The following is a 27,701-nucleotide window of genomic DNA, read 5'->3' as shown; positions in this document are numbered from 1 at the left end:
TGCAACTCCTGGGTATTGCTCATGGAAAAGTAGTGGATGCTGGCATCACTTATGTGCAGGCTATCAGCAGTCAGAGTTGGACATGCCCGGCGAGTTCGTGGAATCCAAAATTAAATATTACCGTATGCGTAGAGAAATCTATGCAAAGGGAGGGTGCGGAGAAATACATATTGGAGTGAGTGTGTGAGTTTCTTGTCAGTTTCTAGATAGATCCGAAAACAAAATCGACCGTTGCCATTAAGAGGGCGTATTCAAAAAATCGGTCAGTGTATGGCTTGTCTATTACACTGATTCGAGAAATACGCGCTCTACTCGAGCTTTCATATTATCAGAATCCAAATATTGTTCGAGTAGATCCTGTTGGTCTTCTATCCGACTTAGCTAATCGATGTTTTTCCCCATGACGGAGACGTATATCTTGTTGAAGAATTTTACCCATCCTACATTCAGCAATACCTTTCAGATAACGTTTCCCCCTTCAACGAGCAGCAAGTCAAGTACATCCTTTTTTCAGCTGCCAAGGCCCTTTCTTTTCTCAAATCACATCATTTTATTCATTGTGTAATGCGCATTATTTCATTCTGAGTCTCAGGATGTCAAACCATCCAATCTCTTAGTTTCGCGTTCGAATATGATTTGTTTGACAGATTTCGATTCTTCGCACATTTGTGAATCAGATGGCTACCATTACCCAACAGGAAGCTGTCTTTCTACGATGTACCAATTCGTTTATTTGCGTGTTAACCCAGTTACTACAATGCTCCCGAAATCCTTCTCGGCCTTCCTCGAATCTCCTATGCTGTAGACATGTGGAGCTTCGCACTGACCTGGCTGCGTCTTCTGGGCATTCAGCTTGCTGATCCCGTAACAAGCTTTTCTCGTTATAAACAGAGTCGATCCAAGAGCTCCAGATGTGCCAAACGATCTTCTCCTTTCTGGGCGAAAATCCAACCGAAACAGCATGGCCCGACCTCCGTTCCATTCCTCTGATTCCCGCGGTTACCATCGAAGCCACGGCTCCGCTTTCGACGCGGCTTCGTCGATTGATTCCGTCTTCGCTCTGTAGTGATTCGGGGATTCGCTTGCTGTGCCGACTGCTGCGATTGGTTCCTAGCGATCGAGCGACGGTTGAGGAAGTGTTGCAAGACGTGTACTTCGAGGACTGTGTGTATGAGCGCGTTCAGAAGGGCGAGTTGGGTGGGAGCGGCGCGGAGATGTGATGGGTAGAGGGAGAGGAAGTGCTGCCGCCGCTGCAGCGAGTGAGGAAAGCGGCGGTGGCGCTGCCGGTGCTGAGCGAAACGAGGAAACGACAGCGATGGCTGGAAGGTGGGGAAGGAAGGGAAGTGGAATGTAGAGGAGACGTGGGTGGAGGAAGAGGAGAGTAAAGAGAGCAGAGAAAGCAGAGAGAGCGAGGAGAGAAGTGTGCGGCGAGCGCTGAAGTTTGACTCGGATGGCTGTGCAGACTCGCCGTTTTTGGAGAATCGGCTGTTTACGCTCGATTCGTCGCAGGAAGAGACGATTGTGATTTGGCTTGTTTCTTTTTACAAACAAACAGGAGAGCAGGGAATAGAAAGAGAATGGAACTGGAATGAAAAGTAAGTGTTTCGCCTTTATTGGAAGAGTGCCTAATCGTAAATCCTATGATTCGATTCTACATCCCACAACTTGGGATTGCCGTAGAGATTCTGATCGCAATCCTGCAGAACGTACTCCACTGAATCCGGTTCCGCAGCCTTCTCCTCCTTCGATTCTTCCTTCGTTTCTTCCTTTGGCTTCTCCGTTTCCTTCTCCGTTTCCTTCTTCGTTTCTTCCTTTGGTTTCTCCGTTTCCTCTTTGGCTTCTGCCTTCGTTTCCTCTTTCGGTTTCTCCGTTTCCTTCTTCGCTTCCTTCTTCGCTTCCACCTTCGGTTTCTCCGTTTCCACCTTGGCCTCCTCCTTCGGCTTCTCCGCTTCTCCCTGCTCCTCCGCCGCCGGTTTCTTCGCTTCTCCCTGCTCCGCGAGCACGCTGCGGAGAATGTCCCTCTGCTGCTTCGACAGCACGGTGGGGAACTTGACCTGGAAGCGTACGTAGAGCTTGCCGAAGGCCCCGGGCTGGTTGTACAGCGGCATGCCCAGCTTGTCCACGCAGCGCACGGCGCCCGGCGCGAGCAGATCGCCCTCCTGCGTGACCAAGCGGACCTTCTCGCCGTTGAGATGGTCCAGCGTGACGCTGGCGCCGGTCAGCGACTCCAACAACGAGACTTCCTGCTTCACGAACAGATCGTTCCCGCGTCTGCGGAACACCGGATGCGGGATCTGGTCGATGTAGAACACGATGTCTCCCGCCTCCAGATGCGGATCCTGGTCGGCCGCGCCGCGCAGCACGATCTTCTGCCCATGGCTCATTCCCGCGCGCACTGTCACGCTCATTTCCTCGCGCTCGCGACGGATCTTCCGCCCGCGGCAGCTCTTGCAGCGGTCCTTGCTGCTGATGCTGCTGCCCTCGCCGCTGCACTCGGGACACAGCGTGCGCGTCTGCGTCACCATGCCCATCATTACCGCGGTTTGGATGATAAAACCCTTGCCGTTGCAGCGAGGGCAGCGCTTCACGGCGTCCGGCTTCGTGGTGCCCATGCTAGGGGAAAGGGGAAACGGAGAAACGTACCCTTTGCACTCGGTGCAGATTTTGTTGCGGTTGACGGCGAAGTCTTTGCGAACGCCGGTGTAGAGCTCGTCCAGTGTGACAGGGAGACGCTGTACCATGTCTTCCGTGCGAGTGGGGCGCTGCGAGAAGCCGCCCATGCCGTCGCCGAAAATGGAGGAGAGAATGTCGTTGAGATTGGCGTATTCCGCGTAGGACACGTCCTCGTTCTGCTGCAAGCCGTCGGGACCCAGCTGGTCGTAGATTTGACGCTTCTCTTCGTTGGAGAGCACGTCGTACGCTTCCTTTACTTCTTTGAACTAATCATGAAGCAAGACTCGAAACAGCACTTTTTCAATGTTGCCACCGCGATCAGGGTGGTGTTTCATGGCCTGGACACGAAACGCCTTTTTGATCTCGTCGGTTGTGGCATCGGGCTTCACTTCTAAAAGGTCGTAATATTTTCTGTCCACAGGGTTTCCGCGACAGCCCATATTTCCAGGAGAACCTCCGAAACCAAACAGAGAGCGAGTAAACACGTTTTGCGATTGTCGGAGTAGCAGGCGTGCCTGCATGGCTCCTAACAAATAATTGGAGAGTCCCCTTGTAGCACCTAGCGAGTGATTATTCTCCCCCACCCATACTTCTAGCAAAATGGAACATTTTTAACACCAAAAATCCGATAAACGAAAGGCGAGTCTACTAGAATACCCGAGAGGGTGCTTCGATGGCTCCTAATCACCAAAAGTGGACTTTCCCGAAAGTGGAAACGTGGAAATCGCAAACCAAACAAACAATTCAGAGGAAAACGTACTTATTAACCTCTCCCTTCACCATAACCACGCCCTCACAGACCGTAGCAGCTTCCTCCAACTCCTTCTCGCTGACCTCGCTCTTTCTGCAGATCACACAGGGCATCACGAGCGTCTGTCCCTCCAGTCTCTCCAGATTCTCTCCCGCGAAGCTCACGAGTCCAGACACCTCCAACGCGTGCGAATCGAGCGTTCCCTGGAGCTGGCAGTGTCTCGCCTGCAGCCACTGCGCGAACGTGTCCTCCATAATCTTCCGCGCCGAATCCGGACAGTCGAACTTCGCGTCTACATCCCATCCTACCCCTCCTTCAGCTCTACCATTTCCGTTCTTCACCGGCGTGAACTCGGAGCGCGGGACCAGCAGGCAGCCCATCTTCTCGGACATCGGGAACACATCGAAAATGAAGCTCTCCATCTTCACGCCGTTTGGTTCCTTCGGCTTCACCGTCGTCTTTTCCGCCTCGTCATAGTACGGAATCGCCTTGCGTGCCACATGATAGAGCAGCGGGAGCGTCTCGGGAGAGCATTTGGTGACCAGGAAGTCCACCGTGTAGTAGAGATTGCAGATAAACCCGGCGCTCAGCACCAAGTTTCCTTCCGCGTCGGTTTGCGTCGCCATTTCCTCGCTCAGCTCCGAATACTCCACGACGTTGTACTTGCCTCCCTTCTTGCACACCACGCCCACGCGCTCATGCGGACCGTTCTTCGCCACGCACTTATTACCAGCGTCATCGCCCTCCTGCATGAACAGACCGAACATCACGGGGTCCGGAACGCGCACGATCGCGTTGTCCACGCCGTAAATCTGCACGAAACGCACGCCATGCTGCTGCATATGTGCGATCACGCTCGCCTCGCTTTCGACGCCCGCGATGGTCGTGTGGCTGCGATGCAGCGCCATGAACAGTCCGCCGTTGCCGTCGGGAGCCGTGGCGATCTGGGGGTGAGAGAGGAAGAGGAAGGCGAGGCACCTCGAAGGGGGTGGAGAGAATCACGTGGCCATCGTTGTCGATGCAGGGAAGCGTGCCCTGGCTGAAGAAAATCACCTGGCTGGGCGCGAGACCAAAGTAGTGGTGCTGCTCATAGAGTGGGTGAAGGAAACGAGCAAGTGAGCAAGTGAACAAGTGAGCAAGTGAGCAAGTGAGCAAGTTAGCAAGTTAGCAAGTTAGCAAGTGAGTGTTTGAAAAGGAAAGTGAAGAAAAAGAGTACAGAGTTCTAATGGGTGGAAAAAAAGAAGTTGGAATGAGATTTGCAATGGCTCACAATGTACATCGATTTTGACTCGCTTTCATTCGCTTGTTTCAAATAAATCTCAGTAGGATATAAGCAAGAGTCTCCGCGTGGGTCATCGGAGAGGTCATCACGTACCACGGAACGACGCAGGCTGGGAAAGAGAGAGGAGCAAAAGTGAATACCTTTACCAGAGCGGGCGGCAGCCATTTCCTGAACGCGAAGAATTCGCTCAGCCTGCAACTGGAACAGAGACTTGTGTGAGGGCAGACTGATATCGTACATGCCCTTCGGGTACGAGCATCCCAGACGGGTTCCCTGGCCTCCAGCCATCAGGACCAGACCAATCTCGCCTCGGCTGATTGCATCCAATGCAACGCTTTGGTACGCAGCCTTCTCATCCTCGCTCAGCTTCTCCACGTCCGTAATCTAGCTAATAATCACCTCAAACTCCTTACACTGTCCATAGGCTCCAGAGTGCTGTCGCTGCTCGACTCTGTGGTCTGGGCCACAGAAACATCATAGATCTTCTTCAGTCTGTCAAAGTCGATTTTTTGCAACTAATACATCAAAGTACCGTTAGCACAGTGTACCTGGGACTCCAAGCTTGCCTTCTGCTCTTCAGTCAGCAAGCCTGCGTCGTAGTATTTCAGCAAGTGCTGTTGGTCATGCTTCGCCAGTGTGGCTCTCAACTCTTCGGAGATCATTCTACATTCAATTCCCCAATTGCTCCATACATCAAAACCCTCAATACAAAAATATGAAACTCTTATCTAGCAACCCGCGGTTATTTGAAAAATCAAATGTTAAAAATCTTCGATGATACGATGTGGAATGATGTGAAAATGGTGGGATAGTATAGAAAAGCAAAGAATAATCGAAAACGAAGGTGAGGTAGATAAGAATAATAGACAGTCTTCAAAAAGTGTATCTAGTTTCTCCAATTATTGACAGTCTGTTATCATATTTTTGTTTAATTTGTTTGACTATTGGCTAAAATTATGTCTGGATATGTGATCAATGACCCAGTAAGTAAAGATCCTAGTGATGTGTGAAACAGACTCTCATCGTATGTAGATTTTTATGCTCAAGTATTTAGTGAACGATAAGCCGCTGATCGTGTTTCGATACTACGATGAGATAGTGTCTTTGAGGGAAGATGTAATGGAGCATGTGATTCTTGATACTTAGCTGATGGCCGAAAGTGGCAGAATCCCGGATCTTCCAAAGAATTTTTGTCAATTTACGAATGATCGTACCATAATGGAAAATGCTTGCAACGCAATTAATGAATGGTTTTGTAACGTAGGATCGAATCTTTATAGTCTCCTGTAGATAGTACAGTATAAAGAAGTGTTATCGAACCCCACATTTATTAGTTATTTGTACACTTACCATAATGTACCGACCTCCCCCTGCAAATCACTTCTAGCACTCCGAAACTGTATTTAAAGAATTCGACTATACCATCAAGTCTTCTCACTGGCGCACTGACTCATTCAATGATGCTTCTCTTTGCTCCTCCGAAGAGAAGCAGATCAACTCTATAACTCCGATGAGTGTATCTTCCTTTCACATCCTGAGCAAATTGGGAGATGGAAGCTTTGCAGAGGTTTTCCTCGCCCACCACCTTCCACAAAACAAGCTCTACGCAATGAAAGTCATCCGTAAGGAGGTAATCTTAAAACGACATCTCATTAACCAAACTCGCTCCGAGTATGACATTCTCCGGCAGATCTCCCATCCCTTTGTAACAAAACTGGAATTCGCCTTCCAAACTGTATTTTTTTGAAATGCTTTCCATCCCAGAGCAATTCGGTCGTTTTCGTCATGGAGTACTGTCCGCGTGGTGATTTATTCTATCTTATCAAGGAGCGTAATCTCACCGAAGACCAAATTCGATTTTTTGCCGCGGAACTCGTAATAGCGCTTGAATATCTTCACAACAATAAAATTATGCATCGGTGGGGCTTTCCTCTCCTTCTCCTCATCGTAGAGATATAAAGGAGGAAAACGTCATGATTGGGCTCGACGGACATATCAGGCTTGGGGACTTTGGACTCAGCAGGGAGGGCATCATATATCCAGACCGAGGCTCGAGAGACCTGTGCGGCACCCCCGAGTACATCGCTCCGGAAATGCTGCGAGAGAACACTCACGGATATGCTGTGGACTGGTGGGGCTTCGGCGTGCTGCTCTTCGAAATGCTGGTCCACTGGGTAGTCCGAAGCACGCGAGGGTGATCTGTAGTATCCCTTCTACAGCTACGATCGCAATCGTTTGTACGCCAAGATTCGAAACTTTCCTGTGGATGTTCCGTCGACGGTGTCGTCCGATGCGAGCGATCTGCTGTATAAAGTGGGGCAGCGGAGCGGAATCGAGAGTAGTTGCTGCGAAAGGAGCCCACGTCGAGACTGGGAGGAGTGAGGGATGCGCAGGAAGTGAAAGAACATCCGTTCTTTCGCACGATTGACTGGGACATGCTGGAACGAGGAAAGGTACCAGCGCCGATCGTAGGAAGAGAGGAGGAGGAGGAATGACGGGTAGATTCCGGAGATACGTGACGCCTGTGCTTCGTATTTGCTGGATACCATAGAAAATGTGGTGCTGAACAAGGAATGCTCTTCAGTAGGAGTGAGGAAAGGGCGTGACGGATAGGAACTCAAGCAGATGAGTTCATACCAGATGGAGGTGGAGAACCCAGAATGTGATGAGGAGGCAGGAATGGCCATGAACAACGAGGTTGACTTCGATTTTACGATGTAAATCAAGCAATCTTCCGTATCTCCGAATTCAAGAGAGGAGAATTGTAAGGTTTGCCTTTCTGCTGCGTGTTTGTTTGTTTTTGAAAGAAACAAGGGAGTTGTAGGGTACATTCGAAGAGTGTCGACCTTGGTAGGACGAAGCACTCGTTGGTCTGTTTGTAAAAATCGCAACGCCTCCTGCCTTCGAGATCCACTTTTCCTGGGGAGGCTGCCAATCTCCCTCCACACGGGGAGGCTCGGGCTCTGGATTGAGGACTACCTACGAATAATAATAAAGCCAGAAATTCACATACATTCTCTATATAGAGTTCATGTCCCCACCGTTCCTTCTTATCAGCTACCGTAAGCCGCTTCGGGGAATGACTTCGATGTCGATGATGGTGGTGGTGGTGGTGATGATGATGACGGTGGTGGCGATGATATGAATCATCATCTCCTCTTAACAAAGGATTTGTGGGAACAATCCAGTCACGTCGCGAAGATCGAGGTCTCGAGTAGGAGCGACTTCGTGAACGCGAGTAGCTTCTTTGACGATGTTTATAATTATAACTTCGACTCCCCGAGCGAGAACGATAGGAACCATCAGAATGATCGGAATAGGAAGATGGAGAACGACTTCGATTTTCTCGAGAGTAATAGGTGCCGTACTTGTCGACCTCGTAAGAGCGGTCGGACATTGCTGAGATTCTCAAGAAGTCAAAAAGTTAAGCTAATCTTTGGAAATGTTTCCTAAGAATCGGGTTTTACAGTGAACAACGGAGTTGCTGCGCAAGGTACATTCTAAGACATTCAGCAGAGATAGAAGAAGCGAAGGAGATGGACTCAAACCTACAAACATACCAAAGTTCGAAAATAGCAAAGACCCTTCGCTTTCCACGAGTTGTACCTGCAAAATCGTAAACTCCCTGCTTGCTCTATTTCGAGCCATGTTTACAAATTCATGTTTTGTTGCAAATACGAAAAGCGAGACTGCAGCTAAATCACCCGAATTCCCGTTTCCCTCGCTTCATTTTCAAATATACTATTCTCCTTATTCTGCCATTTTGTACTTGATTTCCTTAAACCAGCAAAATGTCAGCGACCAATCCGAGCGATGAGACCAACTTGAAGTCGATTTTACCGTTTTGGGTTTAGGTGGTAGGCGTTCCTATAAGGACATGGCGAACGGTAATCCCGAGACCCCCGAGAAAGAAGAGCTTGGCTTTAAGGAGAAGCACCAAGTCGAGGATTATTGGACACCGGACAGTAGGCGCGACTACGCTGTGTAATAGCTAGTGGACCCTCGAAAGAAAATTTCCTATGAAGTCGTTTATCCCGAGAGTGGTGTTACTTGTTTTTCCTCATTTCCAGACTATGACAAGTCTCGCGACGAAGTAGAAATCAACCCCACCCCGGCGAAGACATACCCTTATAAATTGGACCCTTTCCAACAAAAGTCCATCGATTGTCTGGAGAGAAAGGAATCGGTTCTTGTCTCCGCCCACACATCGGCCGGTAAAACCGCCATCGCCGAATACGCAATCGCCATGAGTCTCCGCGACCACCAGCGAGTCATCTACACTTCCCCCATCAAAGCCCTCAGCAACCAGAAATACCGCGATTTAGAGCAAGAATTCTCCGACGTCGGCCTGATGACGGGCGACGTGACGATCAGCCCGAACGCCTCGGTGTTGGTGATGACGACCGAGATTCTGCGCAGCATGCTGTACAAAGGCAGCGATATTCTGCGCGAAGTGGCGTGGGTGATCTACGACGAGATCCACTACATGCGAGACAAAGAGCGAGGCGTGGTGTGGGAGGAATCGATCATTCTCCTCCCCGATTCAGTCCGTTTTGTGTTTTTGTCGGCCACCATTCCGAACGCTCGCGACTTCGCTGGGTGGATCGCGCAGATCCACAACCAGAAGGTGAACGTCGTGTACACGGAGTACCGCCCCGTTCCTCTGCAGCACTATCTCTATCCCACCGGGGGCGACGGGCTGTTTTTGGTGATCGACGACAAGGGGCAGTTCCGCGAGCAGAACTTCGCGAAGGCGCTGGCAGGGCAGGGACTGAGCACGCTGGAGAGCCAGGTGCTGGAGGACAAGAAGAAGAAGACGAAGAAGCCGACGGAGGAGCTGCAGCGGATCGTGAGCACGGTGATGGAGCGGAATTTGGATCCGCTGATCGTGTTCTCGTTCAGTAAGAAGGACTGCGAGACCTACGCGCTGCTGCTTGCCAAGCTGGACTTCACCTCCGCTGATGAAAAGAAGCTCATTCAGGAGGTGGAGACGGAGAAACTGGCTGACGCGTAGATTTATAAGAACGCGATTTCGTCGCTGAGCGTGGACGATCGGAATCTCCCGCAGGTGAAAAGCGTGCTGCCCTTGCTGACGCGCGGTGTGGGGATTCATCACGGCGGTCTGCTGCCGATTATCAAGGAAACGATCGAGATTCTGTTCCAGGAAGGCCTGCTGAAGATCCTCTTCGCCACGGAGACGTTCGCTATGGGCATCAACATGCCGGCCAAGACCTGCATTTTCACGTCGTTGCGGAAGTTCGACGGCGAGACGTACCGAATGATCACGCCCGGAGAGTACATTCAGGTACGACGCGGGAGAGCGAAGGGATTTTCGGTAGATGTCCGGTCGCGCAGGTCGACGAAACAAGGATAACAAGGGTATCGTGATTCAGATCGTCGATGAGGCCGGCAAAGCCGATGAAATCAAGCATATCTTAACCGGCAAGGCCGACCCGCTGTTCAGCTCGTTCCATTTGGGGTGGGAATGAATGAGGGGCGTAACGCGAAGCTATAACATGCTGCTGAATTTGCTGCGCGTGGAGAACGCCAATCCGGAGTATATGATCACGCGATCGTTCTATCAGTACCAAAACCAGCTCGATGCTCCCAAAATCCGAGCTGAATGCGAGCAGTTGCGCTATGAGATCGACTCGATTTCAGTAATAATTGATGCAAACGTGTTGGTAACACGCAGATTGAAAACGAGAAACTGGTTTCTACGGTCGCCAAAATGCGCGACGCGTGCGAGAAAGTCGAGGAGCAGATGCGAGCGATCGCGATCACTCCCAAATACGTGCTTCCCTTCCTCCAGAATGGCCGGCTGGTTCGCATTCGCGACCGAGCGAATGATTTCGGCTGGGGCGTGATCGTTGGCTTCAGCAAGAACAAGAACTTCGAAGAAGGATCCGCGACGAGCTCCGTCGAGACGAAATACATCGTCGATGCGATTCTTTACGTTCGATTCTCTGCGTGGAGTGAGTTCTAGTGCTCGGAGCGATCCACGCTGGCTTCCTTAATCCCGCCAGAAAGCGGAAAAACGCCCACGATGCAGGTCGTTTCGCTGTATCTTTCCTGCGTCATGTCGCTGAGCTCGCTTCGAATCTTTATGCCGAAGGATCTGCGGCCGGTCTCGAATCGAACCACGGTGGCGAACACGCTTCGCGAGGTTTTATCGCGATACAACGGCGCTCCGCCGACTCTGGACCCCTACAAAGACCTCAAAATCGCAGACGAAACGTTCTCGAAACTCGACGAAACGCGCAAACGAATCATGCAGCAACTCGACAAGCTGTCCTTCGATCCTTCCGAGCCTGCCAATGCAGAGGCGCTCGCTGCTTTCGCTCGCAAGACCGAACTCACGCGAACGCTCTCGCTCCGCGAGAAGGATTTATCGAATTCTTCGGCGCTGGTTCTCAGCGAGACGCTCGGGAAAATGAAGCGCGTGCTGCGAAGACTGGGGTACATCGACGAAATGGACGTCGTGCAGGCGAAGGGCCGAATCGCGTGCGAAATTAACTCTGCGGATGAGCTTCTTCTGACTGAGCTCATCTATGACGGTCTGTTTATCGAGTTGACGCCGGTGCAGTGCGTGGCGATCCTGGCTTCGCTGGTGTTTTTAGAGAAAGTCGAGTCGAATTCGCTGGCTGATTCCTAGACGGATGATGTGATCAAGCCAAGACCTGAAATGGCCAAGCCGTACGCGAAGTTGCTGGAAACGGCGAGACGCGTGGCGACGGTGTGCGAGGAGTGCAAGCTGCCGATCGATGTGGAGAAGTATGTGGAGCAGTTCAAGCCGGTGATGATGGAAATCATGTACGAATGGGCGAGTGGGGCGAAGTTCGTGGATATTTGCAAGATGACGACGATCTTTGAGGGAACCATTACGCGATGCACGCGACGTTTGGGTAGGCGAGAGGAAGCCGTTGCATGTAGATGAGCTGATTCAGGAGGTGCAAGCGGCGGTCATGGCGATTGGGGATAAGGCACAGGCGGAGAAATTCGAGATGGGGTCGAAGCTGATTAAGCGAGATATTGTGTTTGCTGCGTCGTTGTATCTGTAGAGTCTTTTTGGATGTTTGTTTGATGAGAATATTGATCGATTTTGCCTTTCCTTTTGAATGACATTGGGAATGAGTGAAATGTAAAATCAGATACTGCATAGTGAGTGAAATACGAAATGATGAAGACTGTTCATTGGCAATGCGAGGAATGAATGATAGGGTATGAAATGACTAATTGCGGGTCATATGGATTGATTATTGTGAACACGATACGATTAAAGTAGTTCATTAGTATTCATTTTTAATATGTGATTTGTGGGTTTGTCTGTGTATAATCACAAACAGCATATATTAAATATGCAATCAAAGAATAGATTCAATTTCGTCCTCACTCGACTCGCAAACAAACATATAGTCATATAAATCATCGCTGATGAGAGGAATCAGAGCTTGAACCTCTTCGTTCTCAGTTACTTCCCAGTTCTTTTTCACGTTGAGGGTTTCGAAATGAAGCGGGAACACAGTGCCATTCACACCGATTCGGGTGATATTGCGGAGAAGACCCAGCGAAACTTCTCCCTTCTCGTCTGTTTCGAGCGAGAATTGGAAGGTCGATGTGCTGTAGAGGTGGTTCAGCTTCACACTCACAGGCAGACTGGGATACGGTTCGCCTGCAGGACCAGATGCATACACAAAAACTCCACTCCCTGCGAGGTTCTCTTTCTGAACAGAGAGTACGAAGGCTTGATTTCCTCGATGTTCAGATAGCGCTTCGGATTGTACTTGGTAGAAACCAAATCTAACGAAGCCGACAACTGCTTCTTCACTCCATTATTCGTCACAACGGACGCGGTAATGCTCGCCTTACCACTTTGAATCGGTTTTGAAATGTGCAGAGGAATCACTACCACTACACCATCTTTCAATGCTGGCTTCACAGTCACTTCCGATGCAATGTCATCCATATCCTTCGTGGAGAGAGTGATCGGGAGATTCGGTCTGGGTCGGAGTTCTCAACGAACTCGGAACATCGAATTCTCATCGAATCCTCCTAGCTACAGCCACCCATATTGTTATTAAACCAGTAAATAAGCGCGCATATTATCAACTGGATCGATTCCGAGTGTCCCTGGGCGAATTGCATCGCTATTCGAAGTCTCAATCAGAGATTTATAGCCTGTCGAAAACGTCAATCGTGTGCTGAAGTTAAATGAGCTGATATCTCTCATGGGAATACTGGAAAAGGGAGAGCAGCAGACTCCCTTCTGCTCTTTTCTCCACAATACTCCCTTGTTTCAACACGAAGAATTTTCCATAATTCGATCCATTTCATTTACAGCTTCCTTCCACCAATTCTCTCCTCATTATCCAGATCGAATTGTAGTTCCACGTTTCCACTTTTGACTAGACTGCGTGAACCATTTTCTTAGGCGAGTCAAATGCACAAAGCGTCGATTCGAAAAGCGGATACTCTGTATTTGGGGGCAAAATAAAGCCGAATATGTGTGTGTTTCTGCCGGGCGATAAGGATTATCTGTCTATCGTGCAGCAATTCGAGGAGTATTTGCCTCAGAAATACATCCAGAAACGTGAATTCCAAAATTCGGGATTATCCATCGGTATAGAATGCGAAACAACTACCCTGTGTCGGTTCCTCGCAATCTGATTCCCGAGCAGGTGTGTTTGATGTAACGTTCTTTAGTTTCGTACTACTGGCTGAAGGATGCGGGGGTGTCGGACATTATGGACTTCACAAAATCATCTGTGACGAGGAAAGAGAATCTGAAATGTAGCATTGATGCGTTACAAGGAGTGTTTGGAGCTGATCTATGATTCAACGAATAAACAGATTATGGATCTGGATAGGATCGTGCTGGATAGATTGGAAGGATCGCTGGACAGCGAGACGCTGGCGAAACGCTATTTCTACCACGACATACTTTACTTTATCAATATCGAATTAAACGATGCGAACTATTTGGGGATCGCATGTGTCGAACGTCGTGGATCCTCACCGATCAGTATATCAGTACGATAATCGAGGTAACGATGCGAAGAGCGATAAATGGATAGAAGAAGAAGACGCGAATGAGCATGACTCACGATATCTACCTCGGTAATCTATACGAAGATACCGTCGACGAAGCGTATTTCGATTTTCCAAACAAGGTACTCGCTCATCCACGCGCCTTTCTGTACTAGTATCTTCGTTCTCGAAAAGAAAATCCAATGGCGGGCAGCGACATCGATGCAATCCAGATCAAGACATGGACTCACAAGAATAGCTTAATGAAAAGGATTTCTAGGAAAAGACAGAAATCCCGAGGAAACAGCCGGACCTGCGAACCCTCAAAATGGGAGAACTGCGCCACATCGCGCACGATCTGGGCTGTTCGAAGGCGAAGATCGACGTATTGAACCGCTGGTCGCTCGTTGGATACGTTGAGCGGCATGGAAAGAACGAGTACAAAGATCTCTTCCGTCTGAAAAGGTACAACCAGCAGGAAGTGAATCAGGAATTCCAGAACCAAGTGAACCAATTGTTCCGCGAGCAGAACGAACGACTGACTTAAACCACGCCGAAGCAGTTCATTTCGTTTATCCAAGTCGATCTGAACACATCGTTCCCGTTCGGCGATCCGGAGAAACAGGCACTGAACAGTCCGACACTGCTTCCACTTGACAGCTAGCCCTCTGCGATGGATTTCAGAGTGGTGAAGAACGGATGGAAAGGGCGGCTGAGTGGGGAATGAGGCGATGGCTGAATGGTAGAACGCGACTTCGAGAACTACACGCCGTTCCGACTCCATCGCCTTGAGAATAGACAGGTGGAGCCATGGAGAAAAGTGTTTATTGCAGAGCGTCGCTGGTTCAACAAGTGAAGCTGATGGTGCTGTTCGACAGATACATCCACACAGAGAATTCCGATTTGCGGAGTGCCAAGGATAATCACGCCGTGAAGAGGATTTGCCGTAGCTACTCCAATCCAGGGTTCCCTCTAGACGGCCATTTGGATTTTATTGGTTTACTTTGATTCTGTGTAGTTCTCCGCGATTTACACAAATTCGATGTGAACGCGTCTAATCTGAAGCGGTTTGCCAAGGTAACGGCTCGCAAAGGGAAAGTCAATCTGACCGCATTTACAAAGAGACGCCGAGTATTGATGTTTCAATTCGAGGTGGAGCGTAGAAAACACAACCCAAAACACCCCGAGCACCCCTAAATGAGATAGTGAGGTAGAATCCACTCCAACTGGTTTCACTGCTAAATCAGATGTTGAAGTGAGTGGAAGAGATCTGTATGATGGATGGCATATTCATTCATTCACTCACTCACTCAATATTACTTGTTTATTTAATACTATTGCTATGTTAATCACATTGCATTTCACATTGTTTTGTTGATCAAATAGAAAGCAAGGTTTTCATTCATAGGATTCATGGATTCCATCCATCATATTATTCAATCGATTGTTTTGTTTAATGATACTATGATTCCTATTCACCATTTCAATCTATGAACCACATTCCTTTCTCTGCAATATCATTCTTTGTACTCAATATGGATGATCATTGTGACAGAATAGAATCGAAGTATCAACAGAGAATCAATACAATAATCCACTTGTCAAATAGAAATGATGGATTTTGCATTCTACATACTACTACCATACTCTCTATTACGAATCAAACCATTCCAACAGTATTCACTATTGTGAGTTCGATTGTTGCAAAACAAGATTAACTACCACATAATTGATATATTTTGAAGAACATATATCCATTATAGACTTAATAGAACAGCCATTCTGACAGGAGAGAGTAAAGGTGATCAAAATGCGTAATAATTTACAATCAAAGCTATAAGTATCTAAAAATAACACAAATATAATGAATAGATGGAAATGCACCAAAATATAGAAAAATAGAAATGGGTGGAGAAAATGAGATTTTATCCTATGTATTCTAGTTTGTAACACACCAGTATATCAAAGCCATACGAAATAATCCATGACGTGTGTTCTATCGAGAAATAATGATAGATTTTTGATAAAAACCCATGTTTCCATATTTCTTTTCATTTCGATGCAAAAGTTTATTGATTTTGTCAATTCTGCTATTAGTAACTATCATATTGATAGTTCCATTATTCAAAATGTGCAGGGATGCTTGGGTAAAGAAATGAAACTAAATGGTTGGATTTCACTCATGTTGAGTAATAGAGAATGTATAGTATTGCAATTTGATAATGGAGTATTTATGAATCAAGGATTTGTGGTCAATGAGCAGAAAGTGTTGAAAGTGTTTGGAAATCATCAAATTGGTGCTATTTCATATAATGAAGAACAATCCATAGAAGTAGTAGAAGGAATCGTGGATTTGGATCATGGAAGTCGATTTGAAGGATTGATATTGACTAATAAAGAAGGTAAAATAGGAATTCCATTTGGATATGGTGAAATGTATGATGATGATGGATTCTTGGTGTACAAGGGCATAATGATCAATTGGAAACGATTTGGATATGGAACGAGTTATCATAATAATGGTTTGATTGAATATGAAGGATATTGGTGTGATGATAAGCGATTTGGAAGAGGAAGAGTGTATGATCGATATGGTAAATTAGTGAATGAATGTGAATGGTATAATGGAATTGAAAGTGATACTGATGAAAAATATGAAGGAGATGGAAGCAAACCACTGAATACCGGAATGAAACATTTGAAACTGATTGACAATTGTATATTGATTGATTGGGATGTTTCATTGTTGTATAATTTGGAATCAATCGAAATCGGCAATGAATGTTTTGAATCAGTGCAAGCATTCCAAATCGATGGATTGAATCGATTGAAAACTATCAAAATCGGAAGCAATTCATTTACGCAAGTAAAACAGGATGATTTTGAGTATGAAGATCCAGACATGGATTATCTCTTGAATATATGCAACGGCCAATCGAAATCATTCCACATATTGAATTGTGAATCATTGAAATCCATTCAAATTGGTAAATATAGTTTCAGTGATTATGCTGGCGAATTTGAATTGAAGAATCTACCACAATTACAATTCATTCAAATTGGTACCATTGGAAGTAAATCATGCAATTTCTATTATAGTTCATTTGTGATTCGAGGTATTGATATGATATTGAATATTTGGGTAATGCATAGATCTTCCAAATCTACAATCCATTACATTAGGTGATAATGCATTCCGTTATCCCTTATCAACAATAATCGAAAGTATTGAATGAATTGGAATGAAATGATTGATGTAGATCTTCCATCATTACAATCCATTCAACTCGGTTATGGTGCACTTTTTGGAAGAAATGATTATTTAAATACATTGACACTTCGAAGTAATAATGAATTGATTGGTAATGATTTGTTTTGTAGATCTTCCAAATCTAACATCAATAACATCTGTTGGATTTAGCTTCTATAATCCTCGTGTAGTGACATTGGCAAGTATTTCTGAATATTGAATATTGATAGTATTTAGATATTCCAAATCTTCGAAATGTCAAACTATCTTGGTTATTCCGATATGTTCGATCGAAATCAATTTCGAGTATAGTTTGATTGATTTGATTTGATTTATAGATGTTTCTTCCATTCTCGCTAATCTTGTCGAAATCAAGCATTAAATCTATAATATTGATTTGATTTGATTTGATTTGATTTGATTTGATTTGATTTGATTTGATTTGATTTGATTTGTTCAGTGATTCGTCATTGTTTAGGAACATTTCCATTGATTGATTGATTGATTAGTTGTTTGTTTGTTTGAAACCGATTCTTGATCACAATTCATGATTCTATAATTATCAAAATATCAATCCTGCCTGATTATTATGATGTTCTTCTTTACCATTTTAACAATGATACTCAATTATGATTGTTGTTTCAATCAATCAATCAATCAATCAATCAATCATTGTTTTCGATCATTATCATCATTATTATTACCAATGACCCAATGATCACATATTGAACATTCACAAATGATGAATCCAATCTACCAATAATAATAATAATAATAATAATAATAATAATAATAATAATAATAATATACAAATGATGGTTTGAATAGGTTTGAACTAGGATTTGTTCAATATTGATAGGAAACTGATTGCTTCGAATAATCATCATAATAATCATTATCATGAATAATAAGATTGGATTTGATAGTGACACAATGGAATGGTTGGAATCGATTGATATTGGATGATTATTCACATTTGTGAATCCATTGTTAAATCGGTAGATAATACAATACAATACAATAGAATGATTGATATTGAATTAGGATATTGATTATGACTTATTGAATAGGAATCGATCACTGTATACATAGAATAGAATAGAATAGAATCAAATAGAGGTGAAATGGATAAAACAAGGCAATGAAACTAGAATAGAATAGAATAGAAGCCTATTGAAAAGCATTAAAAATAATATTGGATTCACCATTCAATCAATCCAACTATCATTTCTTTGTTTGTTTGTTTATCAATGAGTCACAAAACATAGGTATATGAATTATATAATCATTAAATAAAATTGATTGCGATAAAACTTGAATGCTGCAATTAATAGAAATATCAATCGTACATGCATATTACTAATTCAAAGAATAGTAGTCGTCATCAATATAAAACAAAGCAGTCACTCATTCACACACTCATTCACTAATTGAGTGAATTGATTTGTTGATAAAAGAAGAATAGAAATGAAATGAAAAGAATTGAGGGTAATTGAAATGGGGTGTGAGTGAATGATGATAAGAATGTGATGTTTAAATAGGTAATTGAATAATAATAAAATGAGAACGGCCATATCTGATGGAAAGCGCCCTAACCCGTCCGATCTAGGAAGCTAAGTCATCACGAGTCGAGTTAGTACCAGTGTGGGTGACTCGCTGAGAAGTCTCGATGCTGTTCTTTTACTATTTTATATTATTCCACACATATATTCATCCATTCTTAGAATTATTTTTATTAAGCAACAGTTATGTATTGACGCGTTTTGGGCGAAAATAGGTTTTGGACATTTTCGACGAAAGTTGTTTTCAAACCTTGTCAACTGCGAGCTGGCCGCTCGAAGTCGCCCCTCAGACACCATCTTCCATCGTTCGCCGTTACTCGCCCTTGACAACTTGTAGTTTTGGGCTTTCATAAAAAATAAGGTGTGTAAAACGTAAACCTTAGCTTATTTTGTTCACTCCCGCTATTTATAGTAAAGAGAGGCAAGTCATACTACTCCATGCTCATCCAACGTCCACCCACCAATGACTCGTTCGAATGGATCAACCCTTACAAGTATCGGAATCCTTACATCACTTCTATGACTGTCCTGTTTACACCCAATCAAGTCATGTTCAGCAATGTGGATTCTATCAATGTGGTCACGAACACGAATGACGAAGAGCCAACGATTCCTCATGAATACTACACGATCAGCCTAATCATTGCCATCCTCAATACCATGACTGATACTACATTCTCGATATTACGAAGGCTTTGAGTTATGGGTGTATTTATATCCAGTCCTCACACATTATCGATTACACCAATACTCCGGATATTCGAGAAATCCTCGGCTTGGAAGGACAAATGGTCATTCTACCCACTTCGTTCTATGGATCGAACGTGATTGATATCACGCGAAATCGCCAAGTGATCCAAGTGTACTCGTCCCTCGTGCATTCCTCCGATCTGAAGATTGCCAACCAGAACAACAACCTGTTCACCACAATGAATAGTAACGATTCTGAGGTTAATTATCTCCGCACCGTGGAAGACATATGCATTCCGATGATAATTCGATTCGATCGATTGATGTTCCTGTTCCGTGATATGGATGGTAATATAATGCGATTGAACGGCGAATTCGAACTCCAATTGACGATCGAAGATGTGTACGATCAATTGCCTTCCTCAATTCTACCGATGAACCAGTTCAGTATGATGGAAGTGTTCGGCAATACTACGAAGAAGGAAGTGAAGCTGGACAATCCTCTATCACTCGATCAATGTTCCATCTCGTCTGTGTCACTCTATACCGATTTCGTGTTGCACAACGTACCAACCGATCAAGTGATATTAATCGATGCGGGGACATCCCCACACGAGGTGTTAATAACCAGAGGAACCCTACGACATCACAAATGGCATGAGTGTGATCCGAGTGTACAGTAGTATCAATGCTCAAACATTTGGTCTGAAGAGTCCGCTGATCGATAACCTGATTCATGTATCGATGGGACTGAACAACATGATCACCTGGGACAACCTATCGATCGATGTGATTGAACAATCGAACCTGGATTCCATTGATTGGGTACTGACAGACGCGAATGACCGTCCGATCTCATTGAATTCGAATGTGTACATCTCATTCACGATATCTTGTAAGTACAACTACAGTAAGGTATTCAAGAAGATAGATAGATAGATAGATATCAATGTCTATCTTCCATATACATATATCTATATATCTGAAAAGTAATAGTTTGATTGTTGCCTCCAACAAATCAGCCAGATATGTCTCACAGCTTGATATTGGACAACTACTCATTCCCATAGAGTCCATTCTTATGGATTTCAGCTTTATCATCAACAATACTGATATCACTATTAGTGAGTAATTCCATTCATCCTAATGAGTTGGGAACCAAAGCATTTCACTTTCATCAACCAACTCAAACAGCAAGTATTATGTATACTATTGTTATTCATGCTCGTAATAGAACAACATTGTGAATCACTTTGTATCCCTATTGAAGTGTACAATTCGATCCTTCCTTTAAATAGGAGATATTCTGCATTATTTGGCAGGTAGGGGATACTATATGGGTTAGAATAAGGGATAGTATTCTCTGGCAATATAACAATCTCTGATAGGTTCAGAGTGCATCAAAACGACAAAAACTGGACACCAACTATCCAAAAACCTAGAAACAGTGGAATATGAATATATCTCTATTTGTTCGTATAAAATATATTATGTATTCTACCTTATTTTGCTCAGTTCTTCAACGACACACCCACCTTTCTCACAAACTCTACTATTCGATTCTACTATACACATATCACATATTATTACTATAAATGATAACCCAAAAACTGCTTATCGCTAGCTTTTCCATTTTCATTCCTATCATTATCTTCTACATACCCTATTTCTTTCTATCCCATCTAGATTAGATTCCAAATGAATAGAACGAAAAACAAAACGCTTCCACTGGAAACAACACTCTTCGATCTATTCATTCCACGATATCCCATTTCCGCTCATCTCCTTCCATTTCACAGTAAAAACAACTCCCTCCCTATTCGAAATCTATTCTTCCACTCATACCCAATTTCAACACTATTTTCACAATTGCACAATTCCTGTCTATTTTTGAAATCATTTGTTTTACAATAAAAGCTATTAGCTTCGTCTTACTGGGTTTGAATGTATTCAAAATTTGGAATTGGACTTGTATGTCCTGTCTTTTGCTTTGTTTTCGGACTTCTATGTGTTTTTGTGTGTTGTGTTGTGGGAGTGTAAGTATTGTAGCTGGGATGGGTTCTGTCCTCAAGTTGGTGTGTTTGAAGAAGCTAGTGTAGTGTGCGCTATCGTTACTTTGACTAAACTGTGTGTGTGAGATATGCATCGTGAACGCATTCAATACCATAATGGCGGTGGACCCTGGTTCCATTTTTGCTGTGTGGAGTGTGTTCCGAGTGAGGAATTTCTGTACTTCAAACTGTGCAACGTGGCGAACCCATTCATGGCATGTGTGACCGCGGATACATGGAGATAACTTGCAACGTGGGAGGTATCTGGTACAGGCACGACGTTCTTGCCTAGGATATCTGTTCTGTTTCTCGTATTTTCATTTTCATATTGTGAGGTGGTAGAGTGTGGTAGAGAGAACGGATTTGCGATGAGTGAAAGGGCAAACTATGGGAGCAAGAGCTGTAGGTTTGTAGAAGCGGAGCGTGTGTGGAACTTGGGAGAATGGGACAAGAAGGCGGAGTATGCGAACTGCTGTGGGTACGGTCCTCGCCTCTGATTGATGGGAGCCGAGTGAACTGGAATGGCCAGTGGGAGCAGGCGAGTTCCAAGACGGTGCAGTTGTGCATTTGTGGGTCTGTGGAGCATGGGAAGGTGGAGGTGTGCGTGGTGCGGGCGTGTGGGAAGTGGTGGAATGGAAGAGAGGTGAGGTGCGTGGCGGTGGTGTGCCCCGCGGACGAAGCGGCGGGGTAGCCGGAAGGGCACTTGGGGCAAGTGTTGGATACGAAGTGCGATGTGGACTAGTGGGGCATGATCACGGATGGGTGCAACGCCTATCAGCAGTGGGAATCGATCGATCGATCGATAGGGGACGGGCTCCTGCCGGCCCATCCTGCCGATGCTGCGCTGTGCTGCGCTGCGTGGCGGGCGATGGGGCGAGGGACGTGGCGCTGTGGACGATGGGAGATGGGAAGCAATCCGCGATGTACTGCACGAGCAATGTGGGTGTGGGCGAGGTGATGAACGACCCATTCGAGCCCATGAACATCCACATCGTGTTTGAATTGGCCGAGGCCACGTTCTCCTATCCCACCACCGCGATCTCCATCTCCGACTACACCATTGCCTTCGCCTTCGCCTTCGCCTTCGATGGCTCCTTCCCGCGGTTCTGCGAAGGCACGCACGCTCTACATCAATGCCAACAGGTTGGTGTCCCGAAACGGCCTCCCCTTCCCCGCGGAAACCCTCATCGCGACCTTCTCGACCCGCGCCGGCGTTCGGTTGGCGTTCGGTTGGCGTTCGGTTGTGGCCTGCTCGGATTGTGGAGAGCGCGATTGGTATGAGGGAAGTGGAGTAGGCGCAGCGCAGCGCAGCGTGTCTGTGCAGATGGAGGTTCCCTGGAGCAGTGGCATCTACGATGAAGCCCCGATGGATGGCCTTGATGGGCAGCAATGTGCAGAGCCAGTTCTTCGAGACGCGCTCCGTGTTGGTGGCGGGCGCCATTGTGAACAGCGTGATGGCCATCACTTGGCGTGTCCGCAAGGGCGCCTCCTGGTCCGCCTTCGCGTCCTTCTCCGTCTACCGCCCCGTCGTGCTGCTGCCTGCCTCCCTCCGCGCCCGTCGTGCTGCTGCCGCCTTCGAAGCCACGCAGGTGCGCTGGGTCTGGTGGTGGTGCGAGCTCTTCGTGCAGGCCTTGGTTGGCTCCCACTCCCAGCTCTTCGCCGCCGACGCGCTCCTCCAAGAGGGCGACGTCCAGCAACCCGAGCTCTCTCTCTCTCGATGTGTGCGTGGCCTACTGGCTGCGCGTGGCGCTGTGCTCCGCCGCGTGCTCCATCCTCTCCGAGGCCTCCTCTCCCATCACCCTCGCCGCGTATGTCGTCGCGCCCGGCGCGGTGCAGAACCTCGAGGTGGCCGCGCTCTCCTCGACCTCGCTGCGCGTGCAGTGGGCAGAGCCGGCGGAGCTGGGCGGCGCCAGCATTCGGTACTACGTGGTGCGACGCTCGTGGATGGCGTCGATGGCCGTGATCCAGAGCGAGAGCGAGAGCGAGGTCGCCAGCACGAACTGCTTCCTGGACCTGCAGAGCGTGCAGAGCGTGCAGAGCGTGCAGAGCGTGCAGCACGCGCCCATCTATCTGAGCGTGGCCGCGTTCAACGGGTATCTCTCCCGCCAAGAGAAGATCCCCGCGGTTCTGTATGCGGTGTGTGTGGAATCAGGCGGAGGGCATTGAGTGGGACTGTGCGATGGCGATTACCGGATCCTTCCATGATCTCTGCACCGCCACGTGCGAGCTTCGCGCTCCCGCCACTTCCTCCTTCCTCCTTCCGCCGAACCGTCTGGTTCCCCGCGGGACGCGATGTGTGGGACGTGTTGGAGGGTGGGATCCCCGCGACTTCCTACACGCTGGAGTGCGTCCCGAGCGAAGTGGGCAGTGCCGAGTGGATGGGCAGGCAATTCGGAGTGTCCACGATGGCCACGTCGGAATTCGTTGGGTGTTGGTGGTGGACGGCGAGCCAACCTCCTCGCTCACCGGTTCGCTCTGGGTGTGGGTGTGGGTGTGGGTGTGAGTGTGAGTGAGCAGGAATCTGGTGGGCGATGGGGTGGGGTCCGTGGCTCCCTACGAAGGTGTGCAGAGTCGACCGGGCTCTCTGGATCTCTTCCTGTCCAACTGGGCGCAGAACGCCACCGTGGTCTCCGTCACCCAGCCCCTCCGCTTCCTCTTGGCCTACGACGTGACCGGCGCGCTCATCCGCGCCCACCTCGTCGATCACGCCTGGTGCGCCGTGGGTCGCGATGTTTCCACGTTTCCACGATCCAGACCGATTTGGCAGTTGCTGAGAGAAAAAGAGAAAGAGAAATGGTTGCGGTGTTTGGTTTGGAAGATGGATGGATAGATGGATGGATGAATGGAATTGTAGAGATGTGGAATGGTTGAAGCGTTGTAGGATTTGAATGAGAATGGAAAATGTGTTTAGGAAGGAAAGAAGGAAAATGTAGATTTAGAGTGTGTAGGGTGTTGGAATGATTTAGAAACATGAACAGAATAATCCAGAACGAGGAACCAAACGACTCTAGTTGATAATAATAATAGAGTGCTGTGAGTTGATAGTTGAAACAAAAATAGAAAGAAAGAAAGAAAGTGTATTTAGAGTTAGTTGGTTGGTTTAGGATAAGGAAATGATAGAAAATGGAGTGAATGGTTAACGATGTGCGAAGATAGGTTCTTTGTGTGAAAATCACTGGATCAAAACCAATTTTCATTCCATTCCATTCGATTTGATTTACTAGTTTTACTAGTTTGAATTGCTTTCAAACCCAACCATTCCCAAGTCAAAATGATTTAGCTAGAATCATGGATGGATAGATTGGATTATCGAAATAATAATGATAATAATGATAATATAGACTATTTAGACAAAGTGGAGTGAACAACCAAATCCTTGCTTCATAACACGATTTCACTATGATATCATAAATATACAACCTATACAGACATAGTAGACAACAAAATGGACTTTTCCATTCTGAGTGTTTCCAAACAATCCTGATATTATAAATATTATAAATATCTATACCTCCGAACTATTTCAACCACAAAAATGTGAACAAAATGATGCGAAACACAAGTGAGTATTTCACTTGGAAATCTTGGATCCAATGTGTATATGGTAGCACTCTATCATAATTTTTAAATATGAAGAATACTTAGGTGTAAGGAAACAAACTGATATCTCTGTTTTCTTCATAAATTCTTTATATTTGGCTACAAATTACGGATTCAAAGAGTAGAGGCTAAGGATATGTGATTATAAATAGGTAGAATGGAAGAACTTAAGGGAAGCGAATTTCTCCTGGACGGTTACATAACGCTTGGTGAAGCAAAGGAAATCACTATTGGCGGCTGCAAGTATAGCCTCCAATATTATCAAGGCGATCACGAGGCTGAATACACGTTGACGAGAGCTGGGAAGGTTTGCCTATTCCAAAATGGCATACTAAAAATGTGTTACGAGGTGGATGCGAACGGGAGCGAAATCGGCGACTTTACCAGATTTGAAAATGGACGTGTCGCTTTTGTGCAATCCTTCGATGAAATCTGGAATAACAAGAATTTTCGTCGTATTATAAACCATGTCCGAGGCGAGCGAATGGAAATCTATTCGCATGCGAGTGATCACCTGATTTATCACGGTGAATTTAATGAGAAGCGAGAACGAGAAGGATGGGGCATCCAATATGACGATAAAACGGGTGCCATGCTGCTCGAGGGGATGTGGAAGGGAAACAAGCTTGTGGAGATCATCCGCAAGATCGAAGGAGCCATTATGATCGAGTTCAAACGAAAAGGTGACAACACCATCGCTTCGAATCGAATTCCCCTGTATGTGGGCGAATTCGTGTATGATGAATCGAAAGAATCGTTTCTTCGAAATGGTCGAGGATACTGGATCGATGAAGAAACTCGGATTGCTACTCGCGAAGTGGAATGGAAAGATGGAGTGGAAGTGAGTGGAAGAGATCTGTATGATGGATGGCATATTCATTCATTCATTCACTCAATATTACTTGTTTATTTAATACTATTGCTATGTTAATCACATTGCATTACACATTGTTTTGTTGATCAAATAGAAAGCAAGGTTTTCATTCATAGGATTCATGGATTCCATCCATCATATTATTCAATCGATTGTTTTGTTTAATGATACTATGATTCCTATTCACCATTTCAATCTATGAACCACATTCCTTTCTCTGCAATATCATTCTTTGTACTCAATATGGATGATCATTGTGACAGAATAGAATCGAAGTATCAACAGAGAATCAATACAATAATCCACTTGTCAAATAGAAATGATGGATTTTGCATTCTACATACTAGTACCATACTCTCTATTACGAATCAAACCATTCCAACAGTATTCACTATTGTGAGTTCGATTGTTGCAAAACAAGATCAACTACCACATAATTGATATATTTTGAAGAACATATATCCATTATAGACCTAATAGAACAGCCATTCTGACACGAAAGAGTAAAGGTGATCAAAATGCGTAATAATTTACAATCAAAGCTATAAGTATCTAAAAATAACACAATAATAAATGAATAGATAGAAATACACCGAAATAAAGAAAAATAGAAATGGGTAGAGAAAATGAGATTTTATTATATGTATTCTAGTTTGTAACACACCAGCATATCACAGCCATACCAAATAATCCATGACGTGTGTTCTATCGAGAAATAATGAAACAGATCTTGTTTCCAAAAAAACCGTTTTACCATATTTCTTTTCATTTCGATGCAAAACATTGTTGATTTTGTCAATTCTGCTATTAGTAACTATCATATTGATAGTTCCATTATTCAAAGTGTGCAGGCATGCTTGGGTAAAGAAATGAAACCAAATGGCTGGATTTCACTCATTTTGAGTAACAAAGAATGTGTAGTATTGCAATTCAATAATGGAGTATTCATGAATCAAGGATTTGTACTCAATGAGCAGAAAGTGTTGAAAGTGTTTGGAAATCATCAAATTGGTGATATTTCTTATAATGAAGAACAATCCATAGAAGTAGTAGAAGGAATCGTGGATTTGGATCATGGAAGTCGATTTGAAGGCTTGGTATTGGCAGAAAACAAGTTTGGAATTCCATTTGGATATGGTGAAATGTATGATGATGATGGATTCTTGGTGTACAAGGGCATAATGATCAATTGGAAACGATTTGGCTATGGAACGAGTTACCATAATAATGGATGTATTGAATATGAAGGATATTGGTGTGATGATAATCGATTTGGAATTGGAAAAGTGTATGATCGATATGGTAAATTAGTAAATGAATGTGAATGGTATTATGGAATTGAAAGTGATATTGATGAAGAATATGAAGGAGATGGAAGCAAACCAATGAATATCGGAATGAAACATTTGAAACTGAGTGACAATTGTGTATTGGTTGATTGGGATGTTTCATTGTTGTATAATTTGGAATCAATCGAAATCGGCGATGAATGTTTTGAATCAGTGAAAACATTCAAAATCGATGGATTGAATCGATTGAAAACGATCAAAATCGGAAGCAATTCATTTACTCAACTGAAACAATCTAACTGGGACTGGACTAAGGCGGACAAGAAATCGAAATCATTCCACATATTGAATTGTGAATCATTGGAATCCATTCAAATTGGTGAGCATAGTTTCAGTGATTTTGCTGGAGACTTTGAATTGAAGAATCTACCACAATTACAATTCATTCAAATTGGTACAATTGAAAGTAAATCATACAATTTCTATTGTAGTTCATTTATGATTCGAGGTATTGATATGATATTGAATATTTGAATGATGCATAGATCTTCCAAATCTACAATCCATTACATTAGGTAATCGTGCATTCGATTGGTCCTTCTCAACAATAATTGAAAGTATTGAATGAATTGGAATGAAATGATTGATGTAG

At 45.2% G+C, this 27,701-nt stretch overlaps 8 protein-coding genes; 4 read left to right on the top strand and 4 right to left on the bottom strand.

Annotated features, from left to right (window-relative positions):
- Positions 1-807: 807 nt before the first annotated feature.
- Positions 808-1,220, top strand: GSBLH_T00007056001 (uncharacterized protein; the record flags this gene model as incomplete). Its single annotated transcript, XM_013040571.1, is given in 2 exon segments — positions 808-880; positions 892-1,220. The coding sequence occupies 2 exon segments, from the start codon at positions 808-810 to the stop codon at positions 1,218-1,220; spliced, it is 402 nt and encodes a 133-aa protein (XP_012896025.1).
- A 405-nt stretch (positions 1,221-1,625) lies between these two features.
- On the bottom strand, positions 1,626-3,354 carry GSBLH_T00002061001 (Pam18; the record flags this gene model as incomplete). XM_013040570.1 has 4 exons in its annotated part: positions 3,264-3,354; positions 2,970-3,232; positions 2,644-2,939; positions 1,626-2,613 (listed from the first exon to the last, which is right to left on the bottom strand). Exons 1-4 carry the CDS (start codon positions 3,280-3,282, stop codon positions 1,626-1,628), a joined length of 1,566 nt encoding a protein of 521 aa, XP_012896024.1. The 5' UTR covers positions 3,283-3,354.
- Positions 3,355-3,417: 63 nt separating this feature from the next.
- Positions 3,418-4,703, bottom strand: GSBLH_T00002060001 (uncharacterized protein; the record flags this gene model as incomplete). Its single annotated transcript, XM_013040569.1, has 4 exons — positions 3,418-3,716; positions 3,750-4,368; positions 4,403-4,510; positions 4,695-4,703. The coding sequence occupies 4 exons, from the start codon at positions 4,701-4,703 to the stop codon at positions 3,418-3,420; spliced, it is 1,035 nt and encodes a 344-aa protein (XP_012896023.1).
- A 29-nt stretch (positions 4,704-4,732) lies between these two features.
- On the bottom strand, positions 4,733-5,368 carry GSBLH_T00002059001 (uncharacterized protein; the record flags this gene model as incomplete). Its single annotated transcript, XM_013040568.1, has 4 exons — positions 4,733-4,815; positions 4,847-5,090; positions 5,120-5,221; positions 5,255-5,368. The coding sequence occupies 4 exons, from the start codon at positions 5,366-5,368 to the stop codon at positions 4,733-4,735; spliced, it is 543 nt and encodes a 180-aa protein (XP_012896022.1).
- Positions 5,369-6,216: 848 nt separating this feature from the next.
- GSBLH_T00002058001 (uncharacterized protein) lies at positions 6,217-7,201 on the top strand (the record flags this gene model as incomplete). The annotated part of the gene is made up of 5 exons (XM_013040567.1): positions 6,217-6,441; positions 6,471-6,625; positions 6,658-6,880; positions 6,912-7,019; positions 7,049-7,201. 5 exons carry the CDS (start codon positions 6,217-6,219, stop codon positions 7,199-7,201), a joined length of 864 nt encoding a protein of 287 aa, XP_012896021.1.
- Positions 7,202-8,952: 1,751 nt separating this feature from the next.
- Positions 8,953-11,767, top strand: GSBLH_T00002057001 (uncharacterized protein; the record flags this gene model as incomplete). Its single annotated transcript, XM_013040566.1, has 8 exons — positions 8,953-9,690; positions 9,721-10,011; positions 10,046-10,185; positions 10,216-10,366; positions 10,402-10,662; positions 10,693-11,331; positions 11,362-11,611; positions 11,640-11,767. 8 exons carry the CDS (start codon positions 8,953-8,955, stop codon positions 11,765-11,767), a joined length of 2,598 nt encoding a protein of 865 aa, XP_012896020.1.
- A 5,364-nt stretch (positions 11,768-17,131) lies between these two features.
- Positions 17,132-17,467, bottom strand: GSBLH_T00002056001 (uncharacterized protein; the record flags this gene model as incomplete). Its single annotated transcript, XM_013040565.1, has 1 exon — positions 17,132-17,467. One exon carries the CDS (start codon positions 17,465-17,467, stop codon positions 17,132-17,134), a length of 336 nt encoding a protein of 111 aa, XP_012896019.1.
- A 7,756-nt stretch (positions 17,468-25,223) lies between these two features.
- GSBLH_T00002054001 (uncharacterized protein) lies at positions 25,224-25,817 on the top strand (the record flags this gene model as incomplete). The annotated part of the gene is made up of 1 exon (XM_013040564.1): positions 25,224-25,817. One exon carries the CDS (start codon positions 25,224-25,226, stop codon positions 25,815-25,817), a length of 594 nt encoding a protein of 197 aa, XP_012896018.1.
- Positions 25,818-27,701: the final 1,884 nt, after the last annotated feature.

Source organism: Blastocystis hominis (genome assembly GCF_000151665.1).
Source record: "Blastocystis hominis, Singapore isolate B (sub-type 7) whole genome shotgun sequence assembly, scaffold_16".
Taxonomy (NCBI): Eukaryota; class Bigyra; order Opalinata; family Blastocystidae; genus Blastocystis; species Blastocystis hominis.
This window is presented reverse-complemented; position numbering and strand designations above follow the sequence as displayed.